Source organism: Colius striatus, chromosome 1 (assembly GCF_028858725.1).
Source record: "Colius striatus isolate bColStr4 chromosome 1, bColStr4.1.hap1, whole genome shotgun sequence".
NCBI lineage: Eukaryota > Metazoa > Chordata > Aves > Coliiformes > Coliidae > Colius > Colius striatus.
The window spans coordinates 116,683,082-116,707,970 of NC_084759.1; the positions used below are offsets into that span (position 1 = coordinate 116,683,082).

At 40.6% G+C, this 24,889-nt stretch overlaps 1 protein-coding gene across 4 annotated transcripts; it reads right to left on the reverse strand.

Annotated features, from left to right (window-relative positions):
• Positions 1 to 752: 752 nt before the first annotated feature.
• On the reverse strand, positions 753 to 24,636 carry TFG (trafficking from ER to golgi regulator). 4 transcript variants are annotated; one of them, XM_062004185.1, is made up of 9 exons: positions 24,484 to 24,636; positions 21,619 to 21,725; positions 19,418 to 19,626; positions 13,218 to 13,301; positions 12,234 to 12,380; positions 10,562 to 10,729; positions 7,261 to 7,401; positions 3,924 to 4,013; positions 753 to 1,552 (listed from the first exon to the last, which is right to left on the reverse strand). In XM_062004185.1, the coding sequence occupies exons 3-9, from the start codon at positions 19,599 to 19,601 to the stop codon at positions 1,176 to 1,178; spliced, it is 1,191 nt and encodes a 396-aa protein (XP_061860169.1). In that variant the 5' UTR covers positions 19,602 to 19,626; positions 21,619 to 21,725; positions 24,484 to 24,636; the 3' UTR covers positions 753 to 1,175. The 4 variants fall into 4 exon arrangements, with proteins under 4 accessions (XP_061860169.1, XP_061860162.1, XP_061860187.1 ...); XM_062004178.1 differs by having other exon boundaries at positions 753 to 1,555; XM_062004203.1 differs by lacking the exon at positions 3,924 to 4,013.
• Positions 24,637 to 24,889: the final 253 nt, after the last annotated feature.

Below are 24,889 nucleotides of genomic sequence, written 5' to 3' on the forward strand. Positions count from 1 at the left end.
AGGCACCCATTGCCTGGGGTGCTGGACAGCCGACTGGCCAGGGCTGGCAGAGGGGACCATGAGGTTGACAGGGAAACCACAGTTAAATGAAGATAGGGATATTTTCACTCACTTTATTTCCTAATGTGACTTCATGACAAGTGTTCAAGCAGCTTGCTCTACTTCAGGTTTTTTTCTTCCCTATGCAGTTTTATGTATTCCTAGAATCCATAAGATGGAAAATATTAAGGGGGAGGATGTTTTTTCCTCTGCTGTTCTGCACTCTATTGAATTTGTTACAGCTCTTGATACGCTTTTTCTTGGCTCAGAGTACACTCACTTGAATTGCACTCCCGAGTTTTTCTGGGTGGCAAAGAACCTGTGGAAAGTTGTTCCTTTTTAAGATTTTTTTTTTTTTAACTATGCATTTGGCTTATATTCTCAAGCCAGAAATCAGCTCTCCCCCTGTCCCTGTTAAAGTGAAATTGGTAAGGGGCTCTAGGATTCTATGTCTTGGCTCTTACTCGTTTAGTAAAAGGGTGACTCGGCCATTAACAACAGCAGACAGTGCCAAACCCTTGACTGCTGCATCACCTCTGCAAAAACCATCTGGATTCGCTACACTTCTCCTTTTACACACCTAAAACTCCATCTCTTCTACAAAGCTGGACACCAGTGGGCTTTACCTTGCTATTCGCACACCCAGCATGCGCGCTTGTCTTCACACAGTTTTCCTGTTCCCGTTACCCCAATTCCAAAATGAAGACCAGGCCTTTAATAGATTCAGGGGTTTTTATTAGTTTTCCATGTGAGCATTACAATTTATAATACATCGTATCTAGTTTTACCTCCAGAACGGATCTAATTTAGTACATCATCGCATTAGTAAAAACAAGCCTGATAAGTGGGCAAAACTTCCAACTAGCGTCTTCATGTCCCTCAAACAAGGCAAGCTAGAATGTCAATCACTTTACAGACATTTAGGTAGTGTTTCCCAAAAACAACCCAGCCCCAAATTAAACTAGGAAGCAGATACAATTTCAAGCAGAAAAGATCCTTTTGGTCGTTCCTCTCCCCCTGGCGGAATTTAATTCTCAGCTACGGTTTCGGAATCTCAATTAAAAATCCTGGAGTCTCTTGGGATGGAACAGCGGGTGCCAGTCGCCCCGGTCCGCTCGGGCGGCACCTCCTTCACCTTACCGGTAGCCAGGTCCTGGCTGGGTGTAGCCCTGTGGGCCAAAGGGAGGCCGGCTGCGGGCATAGGGGTTGGGCCCACTGGGTGGGGGGGTCATGGTGCTGCCGGGCTGCGGGGTGAAGCCGGGCCGCGGCTGGAAGGAGCCAGGGGCTGCCTGGGAGCCGGGGGCACCGCTGTAGGCGGCAGGCTGGGAGGCCTGGGTGGTGTAGGGCTGTGGGGGGTAGCTGCCCCCCGCCGGGTACTGCGGGAGCTGCTGCGCCGGCAGCGGCTGCTGTGGCGGCTGCCCAGGGAAGGCAGCGGCCGGGGCTGGGGCGGCGGGCTGGCTGTAGGCCGGGAACTGCTGCGCTTGCTGCGAGGGGGTCTGCTGCTGGCTGTAGCCTGCTGGGAAGGCAAAGAGTGAGAGGGAGGTAAGAGGGAGCACAGAAGCAAGGGCACTTGCAGAAATACCTTTTGCTCACAGTGACAGACACGGAACAACGCGGTAAGCACAGACCAGGCAAGCCGAGCATGACCCGCAAGTCCCCTGCCCTGCACGAGGGCACATGGCCCAGGCCTCGAGGCCATGCCGAACATAGCACAGAACCCTTTCCCCACAACTGACATTAAAAAGTTACATATTTAAATTTTACCATTGTCGAAAATAAAATGCCTTCATTGGAAACTGAAGCAAAATGCAACCTTTTTCCCAAATAAAAACTCTAAACTGTCACAAAAACACTGTCAGTGTTTAATACAAGTCATCCCTTTGGTTAAATCATAGGTATTTTCAACTCTTTAAACATTAAAAAGTTATGCAGAACGGAATACAAAACTTCCATTTAAACATGCCCCTAATTTGTTTTGCTGTATAAAACCAGCTTCCAAAAGGAGTGTCTCTTATTACAGACTTTAAAATGACACAAAGTCCTCTTTTGAAGAAATAGCTACTTTTATCCATCATGAAACACACCTGCAGCTACTTGCAATGAAACCTCTCCAGTGACTGGGATCCTGTCAGCATTAAACACCAGACACACAAATTACTACAAGAGCACAGCCCTAAACGGAAAGAGTAAGGATTGAAGAATGCACTGGAGTAAACTCACCTTGAGACTGGGATCAAAATTTACCCATGAGACAAACCTCTGAAGGGTCCATTTTTACTACCATGAGTAAATAGCCACACTGTTGCCTAGTAGATCTACAAGAGTGGGAACGGATCCTGCTCTCAAGGCACATGGGCGTGAAAGGAGACAATACTCATGGGAACAACAGCAAAACAAACAAACAAAAAGAAATCCTATGAGTCAAGATTTTCAAAGGTTGTTGTGACTAGGTCCTCAAAAAGCCAGACTCTTTCTGAAAGACTGAGTTCATCATGAAATGATGAGAAACAAAGGAGCCCCAGATCCATTTGGGTGGCGTTCCAGTCGTACTTGAAGATGATGCCTACTAGAAACTAGAATGCAGACCTCGCATTGCGCTAGAGCTTTCACAGCAACTTTTCCAGAAACTAATGGATTAGGTGATGGCAAGATATGACTAGAAAGCAGATGGCAACTCCTTCCCCTCCACACTTCACTCTCAGTTTTTAAGCATAAGGTCCAACAGACCCTCCTGCTTCCAACAGGTTTGCTACTTCTTCTGAAATTAGACTTCAGAAGGTCTGTCATTGGCTTCTAATTACAAACGTGGGGGTGGGAAATCTGCAGAGAACAAGATACCATTTACAGACCTAAATCAACCAGCTCTCACACAGTGCACAGGAACAAGGGTTGAGGCACAATCCTTCAGTTCTAAGTTTTCTATGGTCCTTATCCAAGGTAAACGTGGAATTTCTCCATTAACCTCTGCAAGTGTTCTCACCTGCATCAGAATTGATGCATTCCCACTGTATACACTGCACACCAAAAAAACAGGTGGTACAGGCTCTGTTCTGAGCCACGTAATGGCATAGGAGACTTTAGTTTAAGAGAGATTGTTTAAAACAAGGGATGACAATTACTTTGTGATGCTTTCTTAAACTATAGGCAACTTGCAATTTGTTATAGAATCTGCTGTTCCAGGTTCATTCCTGTATTTCAGCTGAATTCCTAGCATACACTACACATTATTAGGTACCAGATAACTAACAGTTCTGAAGTCAAGGTTATTTTGGGCATACACAAAGGCCAGCTTTTCATATTTTACTGCACATAAAACCACTAGTGCATTAAAATATTCTGCTGCTTAAAGTCTCCTGACACTTTTACTTGAGTTATTGGCAAAAATCAACTGAAAAAAACCCTATCACTTGAAAGGTTCTCTAAAATGACAGCATCTAGAATGGATCATTTTAGATGCAAGAAATAGAGGCCACCTTTATTTACCTCCGGTACTTAAGGAAGCTAAATTGGGATGTTTTCGTTGCTTACTTTATAGACTCTCAAGATTGTGGAAGTTTATCCTGAAGACTGCTCACACTTCAGGTGATTCGTTTTGCCTACCTTGCTAACAATGCATTCCAACAATGCACAATGAAGTCAGTTTTTTGGTCACAATCAAGTAGGACTGTGATACCAGATCCCCAACTATGTATTAAGAATACAATGAGTACTACAGCATTCTCTTCCTGGACATTTCGAAACTGTGCCCCTTCCCATCAGAGCCCCAGGCACTCGGGCTGCTCGGCACCCTGACTTGCCCCACCAGTTCAGGAGCCAAAGCTGACAGGGTCAGGCACTGCAGGAGAGGTCCTACAGCTAAGCTGCCTTTGGAGAGCGCTGCTTACCTGGGTACTGCATGCTGTACTGCTGCTGAGGCTGAGCCTGCGGCTGCTGAGCAGGGTAACCGGGCTGTGGGTACTGTTGATACATCTGACCTATGGATTACAAACGTATTTAGTTGAAGCCCAGTACCTTACCTGTATTATAAACACAGTGAACAACAGCCTGACAGATCAAAAAGAAAATACAAATCACAGAACCGAATCCTCTCACAGAACATGTAAAATCTTTTTTAAAAAGCAGGTGAAGACAATGAAGTTTGCCCATGTGTCTGTCACATCTAACTACCAGTCTGTCACATCTAACTACCAATCAAAATCAATCTACAGCTTTCAGTCTGTGAACCAATGCTGTCTTGAAGACTAAATGATGTTTATGTCCAACAGAAAAAAAATTTCTCTTTTGGTATGTGAGGCTTCCTACTTCACATTTTCAGAGGATGCCAGAAGGCCAAGCACCTTAATTAGTGCTGCTCTGGTGGGTAACAGAGCATGAATCTTTAAATGTCTAAATAACCGCTTCAGAACTCACACTGTAAATTCAAGTACTTCAAAAGTTAAACATGTCCTCAGACTGTCTGTTTATATGAGGTTTTTAAGATCCTTTCTTCATCACAGTACTGTAAGCAGAGTGGTACATTATTTATTCTGACCACATTTTCCAGATAAGTCATCCATCTTAGTATTGAATTTACTGCAAGCCAAGTTTTCTTAAAAGATCCAAGGGTGTACACCCTAAAGCAAAAATAAAGGCATACATTCTTAAGCTCGGGTATTCCAACTCAATGCTAATTATTCCTAAACTCCTTGTTTCCAATTTCTTGTCAAGAAGAGGCAGAGTATTTATTTAGACTTAACTTGTGGACTCTGTTTAGGCCTTAGACTTCTGCTATTTTTCAGTTCAGTAACGGGCACAAAGAACAAAATCAACTAGCTGCCAAATCTAAAGCTTAGATGAACTGAAGCAGACATGGAAACTTTACTTTTATACAGTGTTACTGTACTATTATTCATTCTGCAAAGACCAGCAGACTGTATAAATATACCACAAGCTCTACTTTCTGAACTGCACTCAGACAAAAGCAACTCAGCTCCAGTCAAAGTCCTTCCAGATTCCTGTGCATACTGCTTTAAAACAACTCCCTGGTGGTTCTTTTCTCTGCATTACTTGCAGCTGAAAGCTTTGGTGGTTTACATTCACACTAAGGTGTTAAAAGTATTTTATACTGGTGCAGTTGTTCAAAATATTATTTGGTATGCAATTATTGTGGGATGACGAGTACTAAATGCAAGGCCTGAAAAGTATTTAAGCCTGTTAGGTTGATCATTAAGATTTAGAAACTCAGAAAGTATGTTTTCTGTTTCTTAAACTCAGTTGTTAAAGGGAAGTCCTGGCAGAACAAGCAGGAGGCTGCAAGTCTCAGGATAACCTGCAGGCTAAGAGAGAGGCCACACTGGCACCTGCTGGAGACTCCAGGTAATGGAGTACAAAAGAAACCATGGAGTTTTCTCAAAGCTTTCTGAGGAGGCTCGGTGTCTTCACTAGGATTGAAGCATTAGTGAGGATCAAGAGAGGTGTCCCAATGCCATTCAAGAAAACATTCTTAATTTACATCCCTTAATTCAGCTAGGGATCCTATAGGTCCCTAAACACACAGAGTCTTCCCTCTCGTTGGATATTTTTTACTCTAAAAACAAGATGAGCTACAGCATCTGTGTCTGGCTTCATATTTAGCGGTGCTTATTGACAGGCAAGGACCTGCCAGCATTTACCATTGTTCCTGTGCACTGAAACAGCCACTTTGGCTTCATTCAGAAAAAAGACCAAATAGGTGTGTTCACACGACATTTTTTTTCCCAGAAGATCACTAAGTTCTTACATGAATGAACTTCTACATCTCTTTCAGCAAAGACTAAAATTTAAAGTAGCCACATCTGTAGATAATTGGTTCTCATGTGTGTTCAGCAATTGGATTTAGTGGTTCAAAAGCAGGAGCACATCACACGAGACAGTACTACACTGAAATGACTTTGTTGTATTGATTTAATTCAAATGAGTGCATCCTTAAAACTCCATCAAAAGAGGCAAGCCATTCGTTCGTATGGGCACACAGAGATAAGCTGACTTGGTGTTCATAAACAACTACAACTAATAACCAATTACAATCACGACAACATTTATTGGCAAACTATGGCATTAAAATTCATGCCTGATACACCAGAATGACTGACCAAATTCATAAAATGCAAGTTTAGTAGTAGAGAGTATATTTTTGAGTATATTATTTAATTTTCTGGCTGCTAACAGAAGTACTTGAAGCACCTTTTTTCCAAAAGCAACTTCCACACACAGACAGTAAACAGATATTTAAGCTACAAAGACATCTCTTGCTGTCTCTTAATACCACTCGACAAATTCTTCGAGAAGCAAGCAAAAAAGAAAAAAGCTGAAAGAGGCAAAACAAGTGTTTTACAAGCTCTACTGCTATCAACACAACATACCTGCTTAAATATTATACCTAACTACAAGTTGCTCAAATACTCTGCTCAATCAAAATGTTACCAATACACTTCAGGCAAGATATTCCAAGTGACTGTGAATACTGTGAGCACCCTCAATAAACACCTCTCACGTATTGCAGCATTAGGTCAGTACAGAAAGCAGCAAAGGGTTGTATCTTGTTTCTACACTAACAGGGAAACAACTTCATATTGCACTTTGTATGGAGTCAGAAATAGCCAAGAAAGTCATTCCGAAGTCAAAAAATATGTAAGAGAATATAGTACAAAGTACTCTGAATATCAGAGCTAAGACCTTAAGCTTTAAAGGGGCACCTGCCAAGGCTCTCAAGAGTTAACACAGGAAAACAAGACCTGAGCTAGGCTTAAGTTGACTAGCAGGAGCCTTTTGTAACAAAGCAGCAATGCAACAACAGCTGTTTTGTTAGATACAAAGTCACTGTAGACAAAACAACAAAGTGCTAGCTGAATGGAAGCTTGACACAACACATAATGTGTGACACTAAGATCCTCAGATAGCTTTTGAGTGCAGTGTATATAAATCTGCCTTATAGTAAAGTGAGCATGGATGCAAGTAGGGAGCAGTATCCTGACAATGCTCCTCATGTTGCCTTCCCTACCGTTTTACATAAAGCTACTGCTCCATCTGCTGTTTCTATACTGAATAGCACGTTAGGAAAAAAGGTTTTCTGCCTAGTGGCACAAGATCAAGTTGTAGTTTGAGATCGACTTTTGCTCTGCTAACTGGAAGTCCCCGCTACTGATTACTAATATTCAGACACCATTATTCACATCTTAAATAGCAGTAAAACAAGCTTCTTACCTTCCACCTGACCAGCCTGGGGCTGTGCTGCGGGGTATGGTGCCTGCTGTGCCTGAACACTGGGTGGGTGGGCCGCAGAAGAGGAGGAAGCAATACTGTCTGGGGTTCCCGACCGCTCTTCAGCAGGGGCACTGGGTGGTCCTAGATGAGCAAGAACGAGATACAGAGCATAAAATGAACAGTTAGAATCCAAAAGTCTAATAACAAGACCATTTGCTTGCAAAGCTTTTAACATCTTCTCTAATATTTCATAGATTCACATCTGAAAGAGTCACACCCATGCTAAAACTAAATATGTTTGCACATCCAAACAGTCCTTTGAAAATCCTGGGGGAGGTGTCATCAGAATTCTCCATCTGCCTGTAGGTCACTCAAATTTCATCCTTCCAAGAAACCTGATCCATTTGTGGGATAAAACTCCCCACAGCAACATGTTTTTTCTGCAGCTTCAAGCATTAACCTTGCACACTTATGCTGAAGACATGCTACTTTTGGACTGATCATACACCTATGCACATATTCTTTCTTATTTGGAGCAAAGGTGAAGGGCTGCATGAAACTGTTCAAACGCAGTGGTGTTTTACTGTGGCCCACGTGGGCCCAGGCCACAAAGTGTTCTACCAATAGTCACACAGCTTGTGAACAGAAATCCTCCAAGGTAGGTGTTAATATTGCACTCCCAGGTAAGACATGGCAGATGTCAGTCTAAAAGCTATTGTCTCCTTCAACAATTCTGAAAATATGCCAGCTAGCACTCGAAGAGAGCACAGAAACAAAGAATTCAGGTTTTTCTCTACATTATGAGAAGTTCTGAAATAGATATGTGAACAGGTATAATATACTACACATGCAAAATACTTTGTAAGAAACAAGAGACCTTAAACCTGGATCTTTCCAGCTCTTAACCATATGAATGCCACACTACTTTAAAACACATGCTTAAAGTATTAGAGTTGTTGCAAATGCACCTTCAAGAATGTTATATTTACACAATATAAACATCCAACAAGCCCTTAATTGTGTTTTCGTGGTACCCTTATTAGAGGGAAAATGAATCAAATCTTCCTACTTCTGGGTTTGCCTTTACATACATAATTGCTTTACAAACCAAGGGGAAATCCTGTTTGACCAACCTGATAGCCTTCTATGACTACATAACTGGCTGGCTAGATGAGGGGGATGTCATCTACCTTGACTTCAGAGAGAAAGAGAGGAACCTCATGAGGTTCAACAAGGACAAGTGCAGAGTCCTGCATCTGGGGAGGAACAACCCTATGCACCAGTACAGGCTGGGGATTGACCTGCTGGAGACCAGCTCTGCAGGGAGATACCTGGGAGTCCTAGTTGATAATAAACTGAACACAAGCCAGCAACATGCCCTCATAGCCAAGAAGGCCAATGGCATCTTGGGATGCATCAAGAAGAGTGTGGCCAGCCGGTCGAGGGAGGTTCTTCTCCCCCTCTACTCTGCCCTGGTGAGGCTTCATCTGGAGTCCTGTGTCCAGTTCTGGGCTCCCCAGCTCAAGAGGGTCAGGGAACTGCTGGAAAGAGTCCAGCACAGGGTCACCAAGATGGTCTGGGGACCAGAGCAGCTTCCTTACAAGGAAAGGCTGTGGGAACTGGGGCTGTTTAGTCTAGAGAAGACTGAGGGGGGATGTCATTAATAAGTATCTAAATGGTGTGTGTCAGGAGGTTGGGGCATTCCTTTTTTCTGTTGTATCTAGCAACAGGACAAGGGGTAATGGGACAAAGCTGGAATATGAGAAGTTCCATTTAAACATAAGAAAAAAATATTTTACTGTGAGGGAGCCGGAGCCGTGGCACAGGCTGTCCACAGAGAGTGTGGAGGCTCCTTCCTTGGAGGTCTTCAAGACTCGCCTGGACACATTCCTATGTGACCTGATCTAGGTGGACCTGCTTCTACAGGGGGGTTGGACTAGATCTCTAATGGTTCCTTGCAACCCCTACCATTCTGTGATTCTATGAAACAGGATGTCTTATATCCTGTTTAAATGTTCCCCTGTGAAGTTCGTTGTACATTCAAATCGTGGCCAAGTCAGTTCTCTCAGTTGGAAGAATCGGGGAGACATATAAACACTGAAGTATCACTGATGACATGATCAAAGCATTAAATGACACTAAGGCTTTGTACCAAAAGATAAAATCACTCCTTCAAAAATTAGCTCCAATTTTCCTCTAGCTGTATTTGATACTCTATCATTCCATTATTCAGAGAGACCGTTGTTTTCAAGTACCATCCAATATTTATCTGGTTTGTCAAATAACCATGTTGTGATAGTACCCAAAACATGCCACAGAGAAAGAGATCCCAAATGTGCCTGATGCACAGACCAGTACCCCAACCTGAAGACAACCACCCTGTGGCTACAACTTTGGATCCCACAGTTTCAATTAAGCAGTGTATATTTATTCCTATCTCTTCACACTTTTGCCAAGGCAGCTATACTGTAGAAACAAGCTCCAGTTGCTATTAGTTTGTCCATCAGCATCATTACTTCACACATTGTGTAAAATGTATTTGCTCTGAAGCTGACCATGAACAGCAAATCCTGTTAGCTAACAGCGGCTTTATTTTCAGGTTTCAAAGTTACATTAAACCTGGCCAGATCCAGGCAGACTGTGTGCAAAGTCTGTGTTCTGTATCACACTGACATTCTAAACTGTTTTTCTATCTTCAGTTATGCTCTCTTATGCATTCAGTTGAGAATAGTCAGTTTTTAGATGTTTAGTATTCTACTACTAGGTAGGACCAACAATTATGCAGCTCTTCAAAAATAAATATAATTTAAACAAGTATGCTATTCCTTTCTCTTAACAGTATAGGAGTTGACACTATGTGCTTTAGAAATCTAACAGCAAAAAGATGGAGTTGTACAAAACATTCTGACTGATCCAAACTGCAGAAGAACAAGCCAAGAACAGGAACTGCAAGATCAATGCCTAAGGCAGTGTAGCAGATAATTGTAATCTGCCAAGGATAGAAAAAGTCAGATACTCTAACAAAATACCTTTAAATAATTTGGATTTAGAAACTTAAGCTGTTTTCTACTCCAAGCTAAAAAAAACAATGCCAAAACCAACAACAACATTTCAACTTTTATATATGGGAGTTAACATAGTTACAATACTATAACATATCCGGTTTTAGAATTCTGAAAAGAAATAGTGATACAGAACACAGCTTAATACATCTGAGATACAAATGCTTTGTTACAAATCAAGATTCAAGTCATCAACTAGGAACAGGTTTTGCTTTCCTTTTCAAAAGGCATATTCTTACCTGACACCTGATCATCTGTCAAGCCAAACGCTGACATGACATTCTTGCTGATTTCATCCTGGTTCTTTAGTGGGTCAAATGCAGACATGCTTGCTGCTATAACTTGAGTAGATGGCTTAACATTAGAATCGGCAGCAGCAGGCTTCTCTTCCCTGCCATCTACAGCATCTACAAAACAAAATGCCCAATTGTTAGTTTTTGAGAACTGAAACACCATCATATCTATATAACCACAGTAACTTTAAAATTGCATAGTTGTGAACATTTTAACATTTTTTAAATACTGAAATGTTCATGGTAGGATACCAGTGATGAGTCAGTGATCCATCTGAAACTGATGGATCACAAATCCTAGGTTTGGTTGCACGGTCAAAGATACACTAATACTGTGGAGTATCAATATCATGTTATCACTGTGTCTTAAATTCAAAGATATGAGGCTTTTGCTTCAGATAAATTGTTCTGGTAGGACTTGTCTACAGAGAATTCAAAATTTAAAAAAAAAAAAATACAGGATAGATTCCAGGTTATTACAGTATTTCATCAACTGCAGTTTTTACTTGGGTCTGTCTATCCCCTTTCTCCCTAAATTCTTCCTAAGATGACAGGTAAAGTTCATCTCTTTGTAGTGATACAAGTAACACTGAATTACTCAGAAACCCCTCACCTAGGAGAGTACTACATTGCTCTCAAAAACAATCAAGTGCAGATAGGGGTTAGACTGGCTACTTTTGTTTACACTGCAAGATTATCACCCTAGTATCCTCCCAGATGGTTTAATCCATTGTATTCCATTAAAAATAGTAATTGCTTCTATTGTAGGAACAGGGGCTGAGATTTCTTAAACAACAAAACAAGTGAAATTTCAAAGTGTAAAATATAAAAGCACCACTTCCTAACAGGCCAGAGATCTTGGTTCACTCCTCCAGTCCGAACAGTGCATTTCATGACCTTCTGTCATTATTTGCTGTGTCCATCTTACTGAAAAAACCTGAATTAAAGCATGTAGAGATATTGTTTTTACAGCACAACAGCCCTAAGCTAGGAGATCAATGCCTCAAAACTAGGAGAATAAGACTTCCTTCCCCATTGTGCCCTTCCCTGGTAATCTTTTCCCTCCCTTACTTGAACACTTGCACTGCTTACCCTAAGACAGCTCTGATGCTGGTCTGAGCTCACACTGTGTGGATTCAATTTCCTAATCTGGCAAAAAAAGTGGATATAATTTTTGCTGAATTCACATTTTCCTGTTTATTGAATTAAACTCGCTTAGCAACATGACAAGGATAAGCACCAGAGCTAGCCCAAAGTAAGCAACGGGAGTGCTCAGCTGGGAGCAAGAACTTCAGCAACAACAAACTATTAATTCTGCTCAAAGCCCTTTCAAAACATAGCCATGACTCACAAGAGTTAGTTACAGCATTTTCATACAGTGCAAAAAAAAACCTCAGACTTTGAAATTTTAGTCCCAAGTTAACTTAGTGCTTTACTTCACATAATTAGCATTAGAATTCTGCCTCTGAAATAAATGAAGCATGAAAATTAAGTTCTGAATCATCAAGCAACAATTAAGAATGATTACAACCCATGTTCAAGCCTCCAGTTTTCATTCTGTTAAAACAGCACACAACTCTGCAAATTAAACCAAACCATTCTTTGCCAAGCTGCCTACCACTGTCAGGCAGACTAGTGGAAAGCCCTGGTTCAGCCGGTGGTTCTAAACAGTCCAACAAACGATTGACTTTGTTGCGAAGTTCTATCAGCTCTCGACGTAGGTATTTCACCTGATTAGACTCTAGAGGTCTTGGTTGTCCATTCACTGCAAAACAGCAATTAGATAGACTTAAGACTGTGGTATCATTTTGACATCCAGTTCAAAGGAATACCCTTTGTCATATTCCTAGTAACAAGTTTAGCCAACACAGACTGAACTCATTCTAGAGTTTATTGTTCCTTTAATATAATCTCAGTTTAGCATAATCCATGGTACTAGAACTGTAGAGTGCAGTCTGCAGTAACTTTTTGCATCGTCCACTTGTTTCCATGAATATACTCAGAACAATACAAACATCATACTTGGCTGAGAAAAGCTGTCCCTTTAGGAAGTGTCTTCAGAACTAATACAGCACACACAACATTGCTGCAATTCATGAATAAGGTCTGTGTCCCAAATTCAAGGATGTTTGCTGTTCCTTGGAACTAGGTGTTAATTTACCAATATGATCTTGAAAATAAAGAACTATTTTATGTAAAGGATAAATACCAAAATCTATTCACTGTTAAGCAAATAATATTAGTTTTTAGCAGTGTGCTAGCAACACTGCTAAGTAATCCTTAATTTCTCGTGCTTCTGTGCTGAAATGCCAGAGTGGAAGATAACATGGAAAACAACATTAAAAAAAACCACTGAGCACACATATAGATATGTATGCCAAGTACTTTATGCCATCTTACAAAAAGAAATAGTTTCAGTTTCTGTAAGCTCAGATGTCACATAAAACATCAAGAGAAAAAGATATCATGTATTAATCATATATTTTCAACTGACTTCATTCTTCTGAGATGAAAAAGATTTTAGTACCTTCCAGTGAAGCTCCCTTCCAGATTGTTAACAGACATTATTAAAAAAGAGAAAGACATAATCTTCTATACTTACCAAACAATGTCAGCTTAAGTATCCTACTGCATTGAATTGCAAAGGAAAGATCTGAGCTATCAAAAATTGTTATAAGATCTCCATCTGAAAAAAAAAAAAGCTACATTAAAAGCAAAGCCTTTGAGCACTGAACTTCACACTAGGGCAGAAGTATTACTTCATTACTCAAAAATAACTTTTCCTATTTGATTCTGAAGTTACTAGGGAAAAAGTTTATTATTTTAGTGTGCAGAGAAATTATGCACAGAAGCTGAGAGACTCCAAAATGGAGTCTTCTGACATCAGCCCCTTGGAAGTTCCATATAGTTCACCATTCTTCATATTTACATACAGGATGACACATCAGAGCTAAGAGTTCACAAAGTCCAACATCAAGAAAGAATGATGCCACTAGATAAAGTTATATGCCAACTGGCTCCAAAACTATGCTGTTCAGGAGCAGACAGGAGAGTCAAGCGAGATGCCACAAGCCAATCTCCATTCAATTTTTAAAACATAAACCACACATGTTAATAAGGCAATGTTTTCATTGACTAGAACATCTTCTCAGGTTATATTCAGAACATTGAAGTGCAGGATTGATTTTCAACAAGGGAATGATAATAAAGTTCTTGAGTAAAAGCAAATGGCAAAAATATCTATCGACCTTAACACATAAACAGGAATGAAGTCATGAAGATGTCAAAGCAATCAGAAGAAAACTTTTCTCTCAAATCAGGAATTTGACATGAAGTCTCAACTCTTAGTTACTTATTTCTGTCTATCCCCTTTCAAAGGAATTCCCACTTTAATGCATCCTAATGAATTTGCACTTTGCCATCCGTCACAGAAACTGTATTAGAATGGCACGGGATCCTCCTTTATTCTTAAGATGCAAAGAGCTATGCTTAAAGCACTGAACACCTTTCATTTTATTAATATTCAAAAGAGACATCAAGTTCCCATGAAGTCTGGTCTCTCACAATTTTTAACCTGAGTCAAGACAATCCAAAATAACATCTTTACTTGCTCTACAAGGTCACAGATAAAACAGCAGGATAGATTTTCTGCTGTTTTAACGTATTCAATAGATTATTAATAGATTAAATGAACATAACTTAGGCAGTGCAAAGGAAAAAGTGACAACATGTTATCAGGAAAACAAATGTACTGGAGCAGGAAAGAAAAGGGGCAGCAGGACTACTTCCTTCCAAAACAGCTTGATGAACGGAATCTGAGATAAGGTCCTATCCAATGAAGCTTCATCTTCAGAAGCAATAGGATTAGTCAGATGACACACATCTTGGAACAAAGCCAACTCCAGGCTACCAATATTGGTCCCAAAAACATTGCTAAAAGGAAGCTCTGTGGACAGATGAAGAAAGATGTTTCTAATCACAGATGACTGCTTAAAAATTCAGAGCTATTCCCTATACATTGATGACAAAGTTCCAATTGTATGAAACTCGGGGTTACAATTTTCAAAGAATTAATGCTTCAGTACAAATACTCAAAACACACATGATGGCAAATGAAAAAAAAATCAACAAATTTTGAAGAAGAATTAGACACTAATTTTGTCATACCTGAGCACTAGTAACTAGATTTTCTTAGTATATTACCACCTAACAATGCCTGTCAGTCTTCAATTAAGTTGCTTTCTAACACAAATAAACAAAAAATCTTACAAATACTAACAAACTGATGACATACAGAATAACTTTCAAGTTTTCCTGAAATACATATTGTTGCCTTCAATTATGTTTTCGTATCCAGTGGCTTGTTTGCACTTTCCCAACCTCAAAAAACAGTGGTTCATAGCAGTATCAGTCATGGATTCACTGAGTGGAGACTGGAAAGTCTCCAAGAAAAGAAGTTCCAAAACCCCACTAGGCAACCTGCCCCAGTGACACACTGCCCTCCTGGCAAAAACTCCTGCTCAGCCTCTCAGATTGCAGCTTATGATTGTTGCCATCTGGTGCTACCCAAAACAGTTTGGATACAACGGTTTTTGCAATGCCCACTCAGTTAGGTAGAGGCTGCTGTTACCTCTGCCCTCAGTCTCATCTTTAGCAGAGTGAATAAGCCTAGCTTCCTCAAACATTCCACTTGCCCTAAATCCCCTCACCACACTTAGTGCATCCTAATGGACCCTCCCCAGCTTCTCTAACATGTTTTAGCCTGAGCACAGACTTCCTGCAGGGCCCTCAGCAGGGTCAGATAGGGGCAGGTAATAGTCTTCCTGTTTGCCATTCTCACCCATAACAAGACTTTATACAATTAGACTCCAAACAAGTAACTTCATGAAAATTACAGTCCTTTTTCTTTGGCAATAAAAGGGGGGGGGGGGGGGGGGGGGGGGGGGTGAGGTGCCTGTCTCTCCAACTCAAACACTTCCTTCAGCTTTCCAGTGTCCTTTCCTAAATGCTGACAACAAAATCCACTGGTGTCTTAACAGAAAGCCCTTCTATTCCATATTCTCCAGCTAACACAGTAAATCATAGTTACTTCACTTGACCCTGCACAACACAGGCAGACCATTTTAGGATGCTTTTCTGTCATATCAACCAGCCAGTACTCAGATCTACTGTCTCAACAAAGACTCCTTGTCCTAAAGAGTTCACCCTACACAGTCAAATAAAAATATATATTAATACAGACTGTTTACATGGATTAATATCACCCAAAAGAGTCTAGATCATTCCATCTTATTCTCCGTCACCTATTTTAATATCCGTTAAAGGCATTAAGAAGTTACAGTTTCTATTTTAAATTACCAGCAGAAAAAAGGCCAAGAAAACTTAAATACAGGATTGTTTGATGCATGAAGTCAGTTCTAGTTCCCATTAGCAGCCATCAAGCTATTAGCCAGGCAGAGTATACGCTGGGATTCATAAGGGACATGTATATGGCAAGCCACTCAAAAGCCTAACAATTTAAGTGTATTAGACTTACCAAACAAACTTTTCATTTTAAGGAATGTCAATGAATGGAATTCCTGTTTACATGATACAGATCGGAATACAGAGTCTTAATCATTTACTGGTGAAAAAGGCAGATTTTCCTTTATTTTATCTACTGATCTTGTTACTTGAAGGACTTACCTTTCTCATTTTTACAATGCAGTTTTCATTCTCTACAATTTCCCATGTACTTGAAATATTCCCTGCTATGTCAATTTTTTTTTTTATCTTTAGTGTAAGCTACTGACTCCTTTACCAATGGACTAGAAAGTATTTTAGCATTAACTCTGCAACATCATGGCCCATTCCAATTTTTCTGACATTGAAAATTAGAAAAAAATATAAATATTTATTAAATTTAATATCATTGCCCAGCTCTTCAACCTCATCTACTACATCTGTCTACCTTTTTTTTTATTACCCTACATTGGAAGGAAAAAAAAAAAATCTAAAAACTACCACCAAAAATCTAGGTTTCTTTCACTTCAGTCAATTTATCATGGGTAGAGACATTACTGACACCACCTTGATTACATGCAGTCTGAGTTCATAACACGTTATTGGCTCTGTCACAGAGATATTAACTTGTACTGCAAAGTAATGAAGAACAAGAGGGAAAGGGCAATCTCACATTAGGCACTCTAGTTTTAAATTCAAGCCTAACAAAGTAAATATTCTATTACTGGCTCCATAGGGGCTTTAGCATATGTAACTCAATAACATAGTGTGCTTAATATGCAATTCTACTCTTCGATCTCTATAAATTCACTGCTGGCAGTCCTCATTTTAAGTAGAAAGTCACATATTCAGGCCTTCACCTCATAGAAATCACATCACATATAGCAAAAAGAAACAAAGCCAGGAGGGGTAGATGAAGTACTCTGCCAAACACTCAAAGTGTGCATATGTATTCTGAGAAGATGCAGATAGTGGCTGTAGAAGTAGTGGAAATCTTTTGACCAAATGAAGAGGGATAAATAACAAAGTGGAAGTAGGTAGAATGTATGTATTCCAATGTTTCCAGTGACAGAAATAGATTGAAAGAAGAATCTTAGCTGAAACAACTTCAAGAATACAACAGTTCTCATATGAAAAAACTGAAGCCTAGCTTTGATAACTTCTTCCTTAATCACTTGCACCTTCCTCTATCTTCACAACGTTTAAATGTTGTTAGTGATCATCAGCTAGGAAAACATATACTGAAATTCCACCTCAGTGAAGAATTAGTACATTCTGAGTCAAAGAAAGCTAAAATTAAAAGTAGGAGATCTCTGGGTTGTGAAAACAACCAAAGAATGAAACTATAATTACAGTCTCCATATACTGTTATCTTCTTTAAAAAATGACAGATAGAAGGATTAAAAAAAAAAAAAGACAACTATACTTAAAGAACAAGTGAGAATGCAAAAAAGGACTAGAAGCTTTAACCTAATGAAAAGGATTCACCAATTTCCTTTCACCTCTCATTCCAGAAAGAAAAAATAAATCAATTATGTGATAAGAGGAAAAACAAAACTACCACAAATCCACTGAGCTTTCTTCTCATTAGAGATCAAGACCCAAATATTAGCTCTTCATTGCCTATCAATTTTGATAAGCAGTCTCTCTCAAAAGCTTCATGAGCCTGAAAAAACCTGTCTCAGGGTTATTCAAAGTGAAATGTTATTGCCCAGATGTACGAAGAGAAGTTATTTGACATTTTAGGTACCACAGATGGTGCTAAAGTCTTTCAGTGCCATTAAGAAAAATGAACCTGAATGCTTCAGTAATGTAACTCTTTCACTACACAGCAGCATAATTATCAGAGATTTTAGATTTTACCACTTCATTCTCAGTTTTATTTTATGAACACTACACCTCTGTCCCAAATTAAGTAACTTATCCACATCTCATGGTCATGGTTTAGGCCTACCCTGGAACAAAGGATCATGATTGGCCTTTCGAACACCCTAAGGACAGGAAGGGCTCACTCACCATTTACAGTCCCAGGCAAAACAGACAAGACCACTCACCTTCGGAAGAAAACAAAACTTCATTTTATCCACCACCAATCAAAATCATAACAAACGGAAATGCCCAACTGAAAGCAATACAGAGTAGGGCAATCATGAAAAGTAAAATCAGCCCCTTTAAGATCCCCTTGACCCTACACCTACCCTCTTCAGGGGCTCAGGTATCTGGTCCTGGTGTCTTTACCTCCCATCCCCCTGCATCCCTGATGGCTCCTGCCGCCTGTCTCACCTCCAAGGAGGATTCCTCATTAGTCCTCCCTGCTCCACTGTGGGGTCTCTCACATACTGGGCAGCCCTGTACTGACCACTCCAAACCAAGGCCTGAAGCTCCTCTCCATTTTCTCTGAGACAAGGTCCAAAACACCCACTCAAGCACAAAGTTCTCCCAGAGTTGCTGGCAACTTTCAGTCCCACCGCTGCCCTCCACAGGTCACAGAGGCACAGTCTCCACTTTCACTGTGGGCTGCATCTGACTGGCCCATCAGGGCCAGCAGGTGGGTCCAAAATTCAGAGTCGGGGGAGGTTTCAGGAACTGCTTACAGGGGCTGCTCCCTCACAAACAAAAAGCAGCTCCACACAAACTCATCACACCCACACTGACATTCATTGAGGAAAAATGCTCTGAACCACGATTCTCTTTCTGCGCATCTTAAGCAAGGCCTTTTCATTCATTCTGTGGAAGTCCTTCTTTCTTGAGGTTGTGCTCGTTTAGCAATAATGACAAGATTTTCTTTGAAATAACCAACATCCAACAGATTCAATCCATCACACTGTGGAAAAATCACTTTTAGGAAGTATTTCAGGTTAAATTAAAAGTTTCTTCTAATCTTTACCAACAGAAGAAAACATAATCAAGAATTACTACTTCTTAAATCAAGTTTTCAAAGTCTTAGAAGAGCTTACATTATCATACAGGTTTATTCACTCCGCACCTACAAACCCACTTCATCATGGAACACAAAAAATGCTTAAATGAGAGGTCAGAAGAGAAATCTGCAATGGCATCAGCTTTCCACAACAGTAAAAAATGAACTTTCATTTAGCTGATGTTTCAGAAAAACTGGAGGACGTTATACTGTCAAGATAGCGTAATCACAAGAGATACAGTTTCTGTCATCTGATTCAAAGGATTGCACACAAAATCACTTACATTTACCAATGAATATGAACAACTCTGAAGAGGTGAATTGCAGTCTCTGTCCATAGATAAAACCGTACCAGAGAAACAGTAGTAATTAAATCTTACCTTCATCTTTATATTTTATTGTGACTTCATCATTGCTCAGAAGTTTTCCTCTAAAAACTCTTTGCATCATTAGCACCAATTCATCATAGGTGATATCTTCATTATGAATAGGAATTCTCCTAATATCTTCCCCAAGCTGAGCTTTGATGATCAGCTTCCCACTCAAGTCCAGTTGCCCATTCATGGTGGATTCCTTATCGCGGGCAGACCTACCAAGAACAAAACATTAAAAACATTTTAGAAAACTAAACTGTTAGTTTGAAATGTATCTGATAACAGTTCTGTAGCTTTCCATCTTTAGAAAGCACAACTGTTACGAAGCTCTCCAGAAAACCAGTCTCAGACACACTCTATGATGCGCTAATTTGTCAAACACAATACATTACAACTGAGCTCACGGGCAAAGAACAACTCTGCAAGATCTGACATTTCAAATTAACAGTTATCACAGTTTCCAATGCTCACAATTTAAAACTACCTCCTTTTTTTAAGCCAGATAGTTTAAAAATATGTCTGATATTGAGAAATTTCAAACTCGGGTGGGTTTTTTTCAAAGATATCAACTGTAAATTGTCATGAAAAAAGCTATAAAGGGAATCAATATTCTCTAGGATTTGGTTTTCAGATACATATAATCATCTCAGAGGAAGTGAGATTGTATCAAAAGCTAACAGCCTTACAACATTATCCTGGTTACATTATCACCTTATTAGATGATTTTTGCACATCCTCAAATTATGATAACCAGCAAATGACTTTTTTACTTAAGAAAAGATTGCCAGAACAAATATCTTATTTCAAAGATTACAGGTGTAAGATGGCTTTACTAATGGGACCATGCATTACGTCATGAATAAATGAACATTGGTTTTATTATACACATGATTAGAACATACCCTGAGGGTTCCGCTCCACAAAGATAAAATATTTTTTTTTTTGTTTTGAAAATTTTGACAGCGATGGTTTAACCAAGACTTTAGATTTTTAAAAGCTGCTAAATAGACCACACATTAGCTACTCATTATGCTCTGAGCCACAATATGTTATACAGTGTACATGCTCAGAACAGTCAGTTACTCTTAGTACTTTTAGGTGGACAACTGCTCCAAAATAAAGGGAGTGCAACAAAGCCATCTTGTGTCCAAGCAGCACACAGCATACATTTCAGACACACCTTTAACATTCCATATAAGACAATTTTTAAATTATCACTTTGTGTGAGGCATCTCTCGTTAGATAAACACTAAAAGAAAAATAGAAGCTAAAGAGAAGTTACAGAGCAGAGGAATGTAAAAAAAAAATGTAGCTAGCTAGTAAAATGTCTCCTCCTTTCTCATGAGTTTTGGACAGGATCAAAACAATAGATCTGGAACGAGGAGCAATTAAAGAAGCAGTTATCTTAACATCTGAAGTACAAATACTTTCAATGGTAAAAGGAGGCTGCCTTATATGTCAAAACTGACATTTCCAAACACACACAGAGGCAAGCTTGCTATTTGTTCTCTTATGCAAAAAGAATCCTTGATAGAGTTGTGTGGCTATTTCTCTCTTATCTTCAAGGGTGTTAGATGTAAAAACTGAATTTTGCTTTGGTCAGTCTATTGTTAAAGTACTGCATTGAAACTCTCATACTAGAGAAAAAAGATACTCAGCTACAGCCTTTCATACACCATACCTCAATGCACCTATATATATACTCAACTTTATTGTTTTGATGGCAATGTTTTGCCTTAAAAACATGTAGTATAATGCCATCTCTATATTCCAGTGAAATTTCAAGGGGGCTTTGAAATTAATATAAGGAAAATGTTTCATGCAAATACGTCCATTTAGTCCAAAAAAACAGAAGAAACTGCTGAACAACTCATTCTCCCAATCAGACATAACAGGAAGTAGGTGGATAGAGTCTAATTGCAGAGAAAAGAGACCTGCAATTAAGACAGCCAGGTTGCTGCTGAGACACTATGATAAAATGGTGGTGTTTATAATATCATTAATGCCTGCTAATGTATTATTCATGTTTTGAAACGCAGAAGTCTCGGCTGCAGGCACATCAACTCAGTCTAGCACATTTAATTTGTTTTTTGTGTTTTGTTTTTTTGGGGTTTTTTTTGTTTTTATTTAAAGCATTAAAAAAGAATAAAACAGCATTCACTTATAGATTTTGTTTCACATTCCCAAAAACAACCATTTTGCATTACCTTGTTTTGCCTAGACTGATGCTCAATTATCGGACAGATTTCCCACGTCACTTCAGGACAGAGTTAGGATAAGTCGCCATGCACTATCAGTGCCCAAAACCAGGAAGCTGCATCAGAAAAAAAAAAAAAAAGCAAGAAATATTTATTTACAGTCACATTTCCTTAGTTATACACTTCACACCAATTTTTATTTACAGTCACATTTCCTTAGTTATACACTTCACACCAATTTTTTACTTTAGAACATCCTAATGAATATACCCCATGAAAAAATCACTGTTTTATCCATAAAGTAACAATGAGATTTACACTTCTGAGTAGTTTGAAGTTCAACTAAAACAGATCTTGAACAAGTTTTAATTTCATATTAGGAGTTTTTTTCTGCTAGGAATTCCTAGCAGTAATGTGTTGGTTTCCAGGGCAGCGATCTTCCTCAGCAGTCTCACAATATTCATTTGTATGGCCTCCACCTTAAAACCTCAAGTTAAATTAAAGAAAATAAACTTTGATTGATTTAGCAGTAGCATTTAGAGGAGTAGATTTCTTAGCTTAAGGCTGAAGCCACCATGGCATTAAGCACTGAGTCTTCAAGGACAGACTGCAGAGCATTAGGACAGACCACCAAGAGGAAAATAGTAGTACTGCCACCTTCCTACAGGAAGAGTCACCAAACTGTACAAAAAGGAATTGCAGTCAGAAACAGACAACCACTTAAAAATACTGTTTGCTCTCAATTCACCATAAAATTGTGCTTTTTCTCCTAGAAAGCCAACGTGGTGAGCTGCATGAAGATCATGAAGTCCACCTGTTTATTGCACAAGTACTTAATGCCCAGAGTTATAAGACAGAGCAGTCATATATATATATATATATATATATATACACACATATATATACATATACACAGAGCAGTCCAATGGGGAACACAGCTGTGCTCTTCCGTCCCACCCAACAGGCATATCCTACTGGGCGCTCTTCTCCATGTCTCTCACATACATAGTTAACATCAAATATCCATTGTCTGGTATTTAGCTGATTCACTGCAAATCAGAAAGAAAACACAGGTTCTTCTCATCCACATGAAAATGGGCTTCCCAATTCTCCTCTTTCAACTTAACTGGAAGAAAACTGGAATGAGATATACAGGACAAAAGGAGGGTGTAAGCAAACTCCAGAGAACAGACACAACCTCTCTCTGGTTCTCAGAGGCTGACAGCTACTCCCCTCATCCTGGGTATGAATGTTCACCTTCAAAAAGGGCTGTACCCGCTCCTGAGAGGGAGAGGCTAAGATTGTTGTGACATATTAAAAAGGTGAACAGGACGAGGCTACTTTTCTAATTGCTCCTTCACATCTTATTAAATTAGTAATGCAAGAAGATGGTGCCACTTTCATCCCAGCCTTGCCACAGCTCCGAGTAAAATTTACAGCAGTGGACAAATACAGGATACACATAATGCATCTAAAAATAGCTTAAATTCATTTACCTACCTTTTCATGTTGTTTAAACATCAGAGCTGGGCACTGGTTTGGCATTACAATGTAAGCTACTTAGAAACTAACAGTAGTAAGAATCAAAACTCCTCTGCAATTCCCAAAGATAGGCATTTTGGTGGACAGGCCTGAGCTCCTGTGGCCTTTCAACAGATTGAATGCATCATTTGTATCTTTGTGCAAGGAAAACAGCTACTGTAATGTACTGACAGAACTCTGTCGTCTTATTTACCAACACAGAAATCTGCTGTGTGTCTACCAACAATTATGAAAAGGTAACTGAAAGTATTTAAATGCACTTTTTTTTTTCCCCATGTGTTCTTCTGCTTATGGTGTCTGGATTTTAAGAGACAGATTCTAAACATTGCAAATGCTTGCAACTTTTACAGAAAACTATGTGAAGTGTCCTAATTATTGAGCTACACAGCACTCAAGCTATTCTTCCCTCACTGTTACATAGCTGAATGGATGACTCCCGTGTGATTGTTTCTCACAGAAGACATCCAGAATACACACTAATTGAGCTTTGTAACAGAAGCAATCACAGTGTCTGCTTTCTTGAGGGTAAAAGAACCAACAATCAACAAGCAAACTGTCCTCCTGTTTAAGAAAGGCTATTTTTCATGAGTCACAATGACATCTTTCTAACCTTCTGGGTGTTCCACATGCATTTTGGAGGCAGAGATCTTTTCCCTCCCCTCTTGGCTCACTTTCTAGTCACATCATTCACCAATCTAAATGGTGCATGTGGACAGCGACTGGCTAATCTAAGTCAGTCATTTCAGGATCCCTTCCAAAGCCATGTCATCAGAACCATGTTAGATTTCACTACCCTTTCTGCATTGCAGCTGAGTAGAACAGCCTTGTTGGGAAGAACTGCAGCTTCTGCTTCACTTTTTCCCCTGTTAAAACAGGGACAACGAACAAAAGCGTGAAAAGTACAGAAACAGGGCCAAGCAGTGCTGCCTCACAAACCCCCACTCGACGGAGCTACGAGAGTTTTCTCAAGACAGGTAGGGACGAGGAAGGGCACAGAAAGAAGGAGAAACGTCTCTTCCGTTTTCTCCAGTTTCGATGAGGGCAGGCCCGACTCAATGGGACGCAGAAATCACAGCCGATTCCGCAGACCGAAGAGGCCGGCGGGCTGCTTCAGTCTCCCTCAGGCGCGGCCGGGGAGACGAAAAGGGTCTCCTAGCCTCTCCGCCAGGGGCCTCGTCGCCCCTGGAACGGAGGGAGGAGGAGGAGGAGGAGGGGGAGGGGGAAAGGCTCACCCCCAACCCCCAACCCCTCCCCCTCCCGCCGCCTTCAAGCGCGCGGCAACGGCTCCCCCCGGGAACAGCGCGGTGAGCCTCGCAAGCCTCGCTGTCTTACTCTGGCGTCTCTGTGGTCCCGCCGGTGGAGGCCTCCCGCCCCGTCCGAGCCCGGGCACGGCCGCCACCGCCGGCACCCGTACGTGGCAGCTGAAAGGAGAGGCTAAAGCGACGGCTGCATCTGCCGGGCCTGCGCGAGCCGCCCGCATGCGCACTCCCGCGGCCGGGCCGGTACAGCGCCGCAGCGCGCATGCTCGGCGCAGGGCCCCGCCACCTTGCCTCAGCGCGTCGGACGCGTCGGCAGCCGGGATGTGCACGCGCCGCCCTCACGCACGGGCGCGAGCCCGCCCCTGCCCCAGCGCTTGGCAGGGGGGCGTGTCCGCGCGATGGGCGGCCGTTGGTGGGTGTGAGGGTGGGCGTGGCGGCGTGGCCCTGCCGCGGGCCCCGGCGCCTGTCGGCTGCCTCAC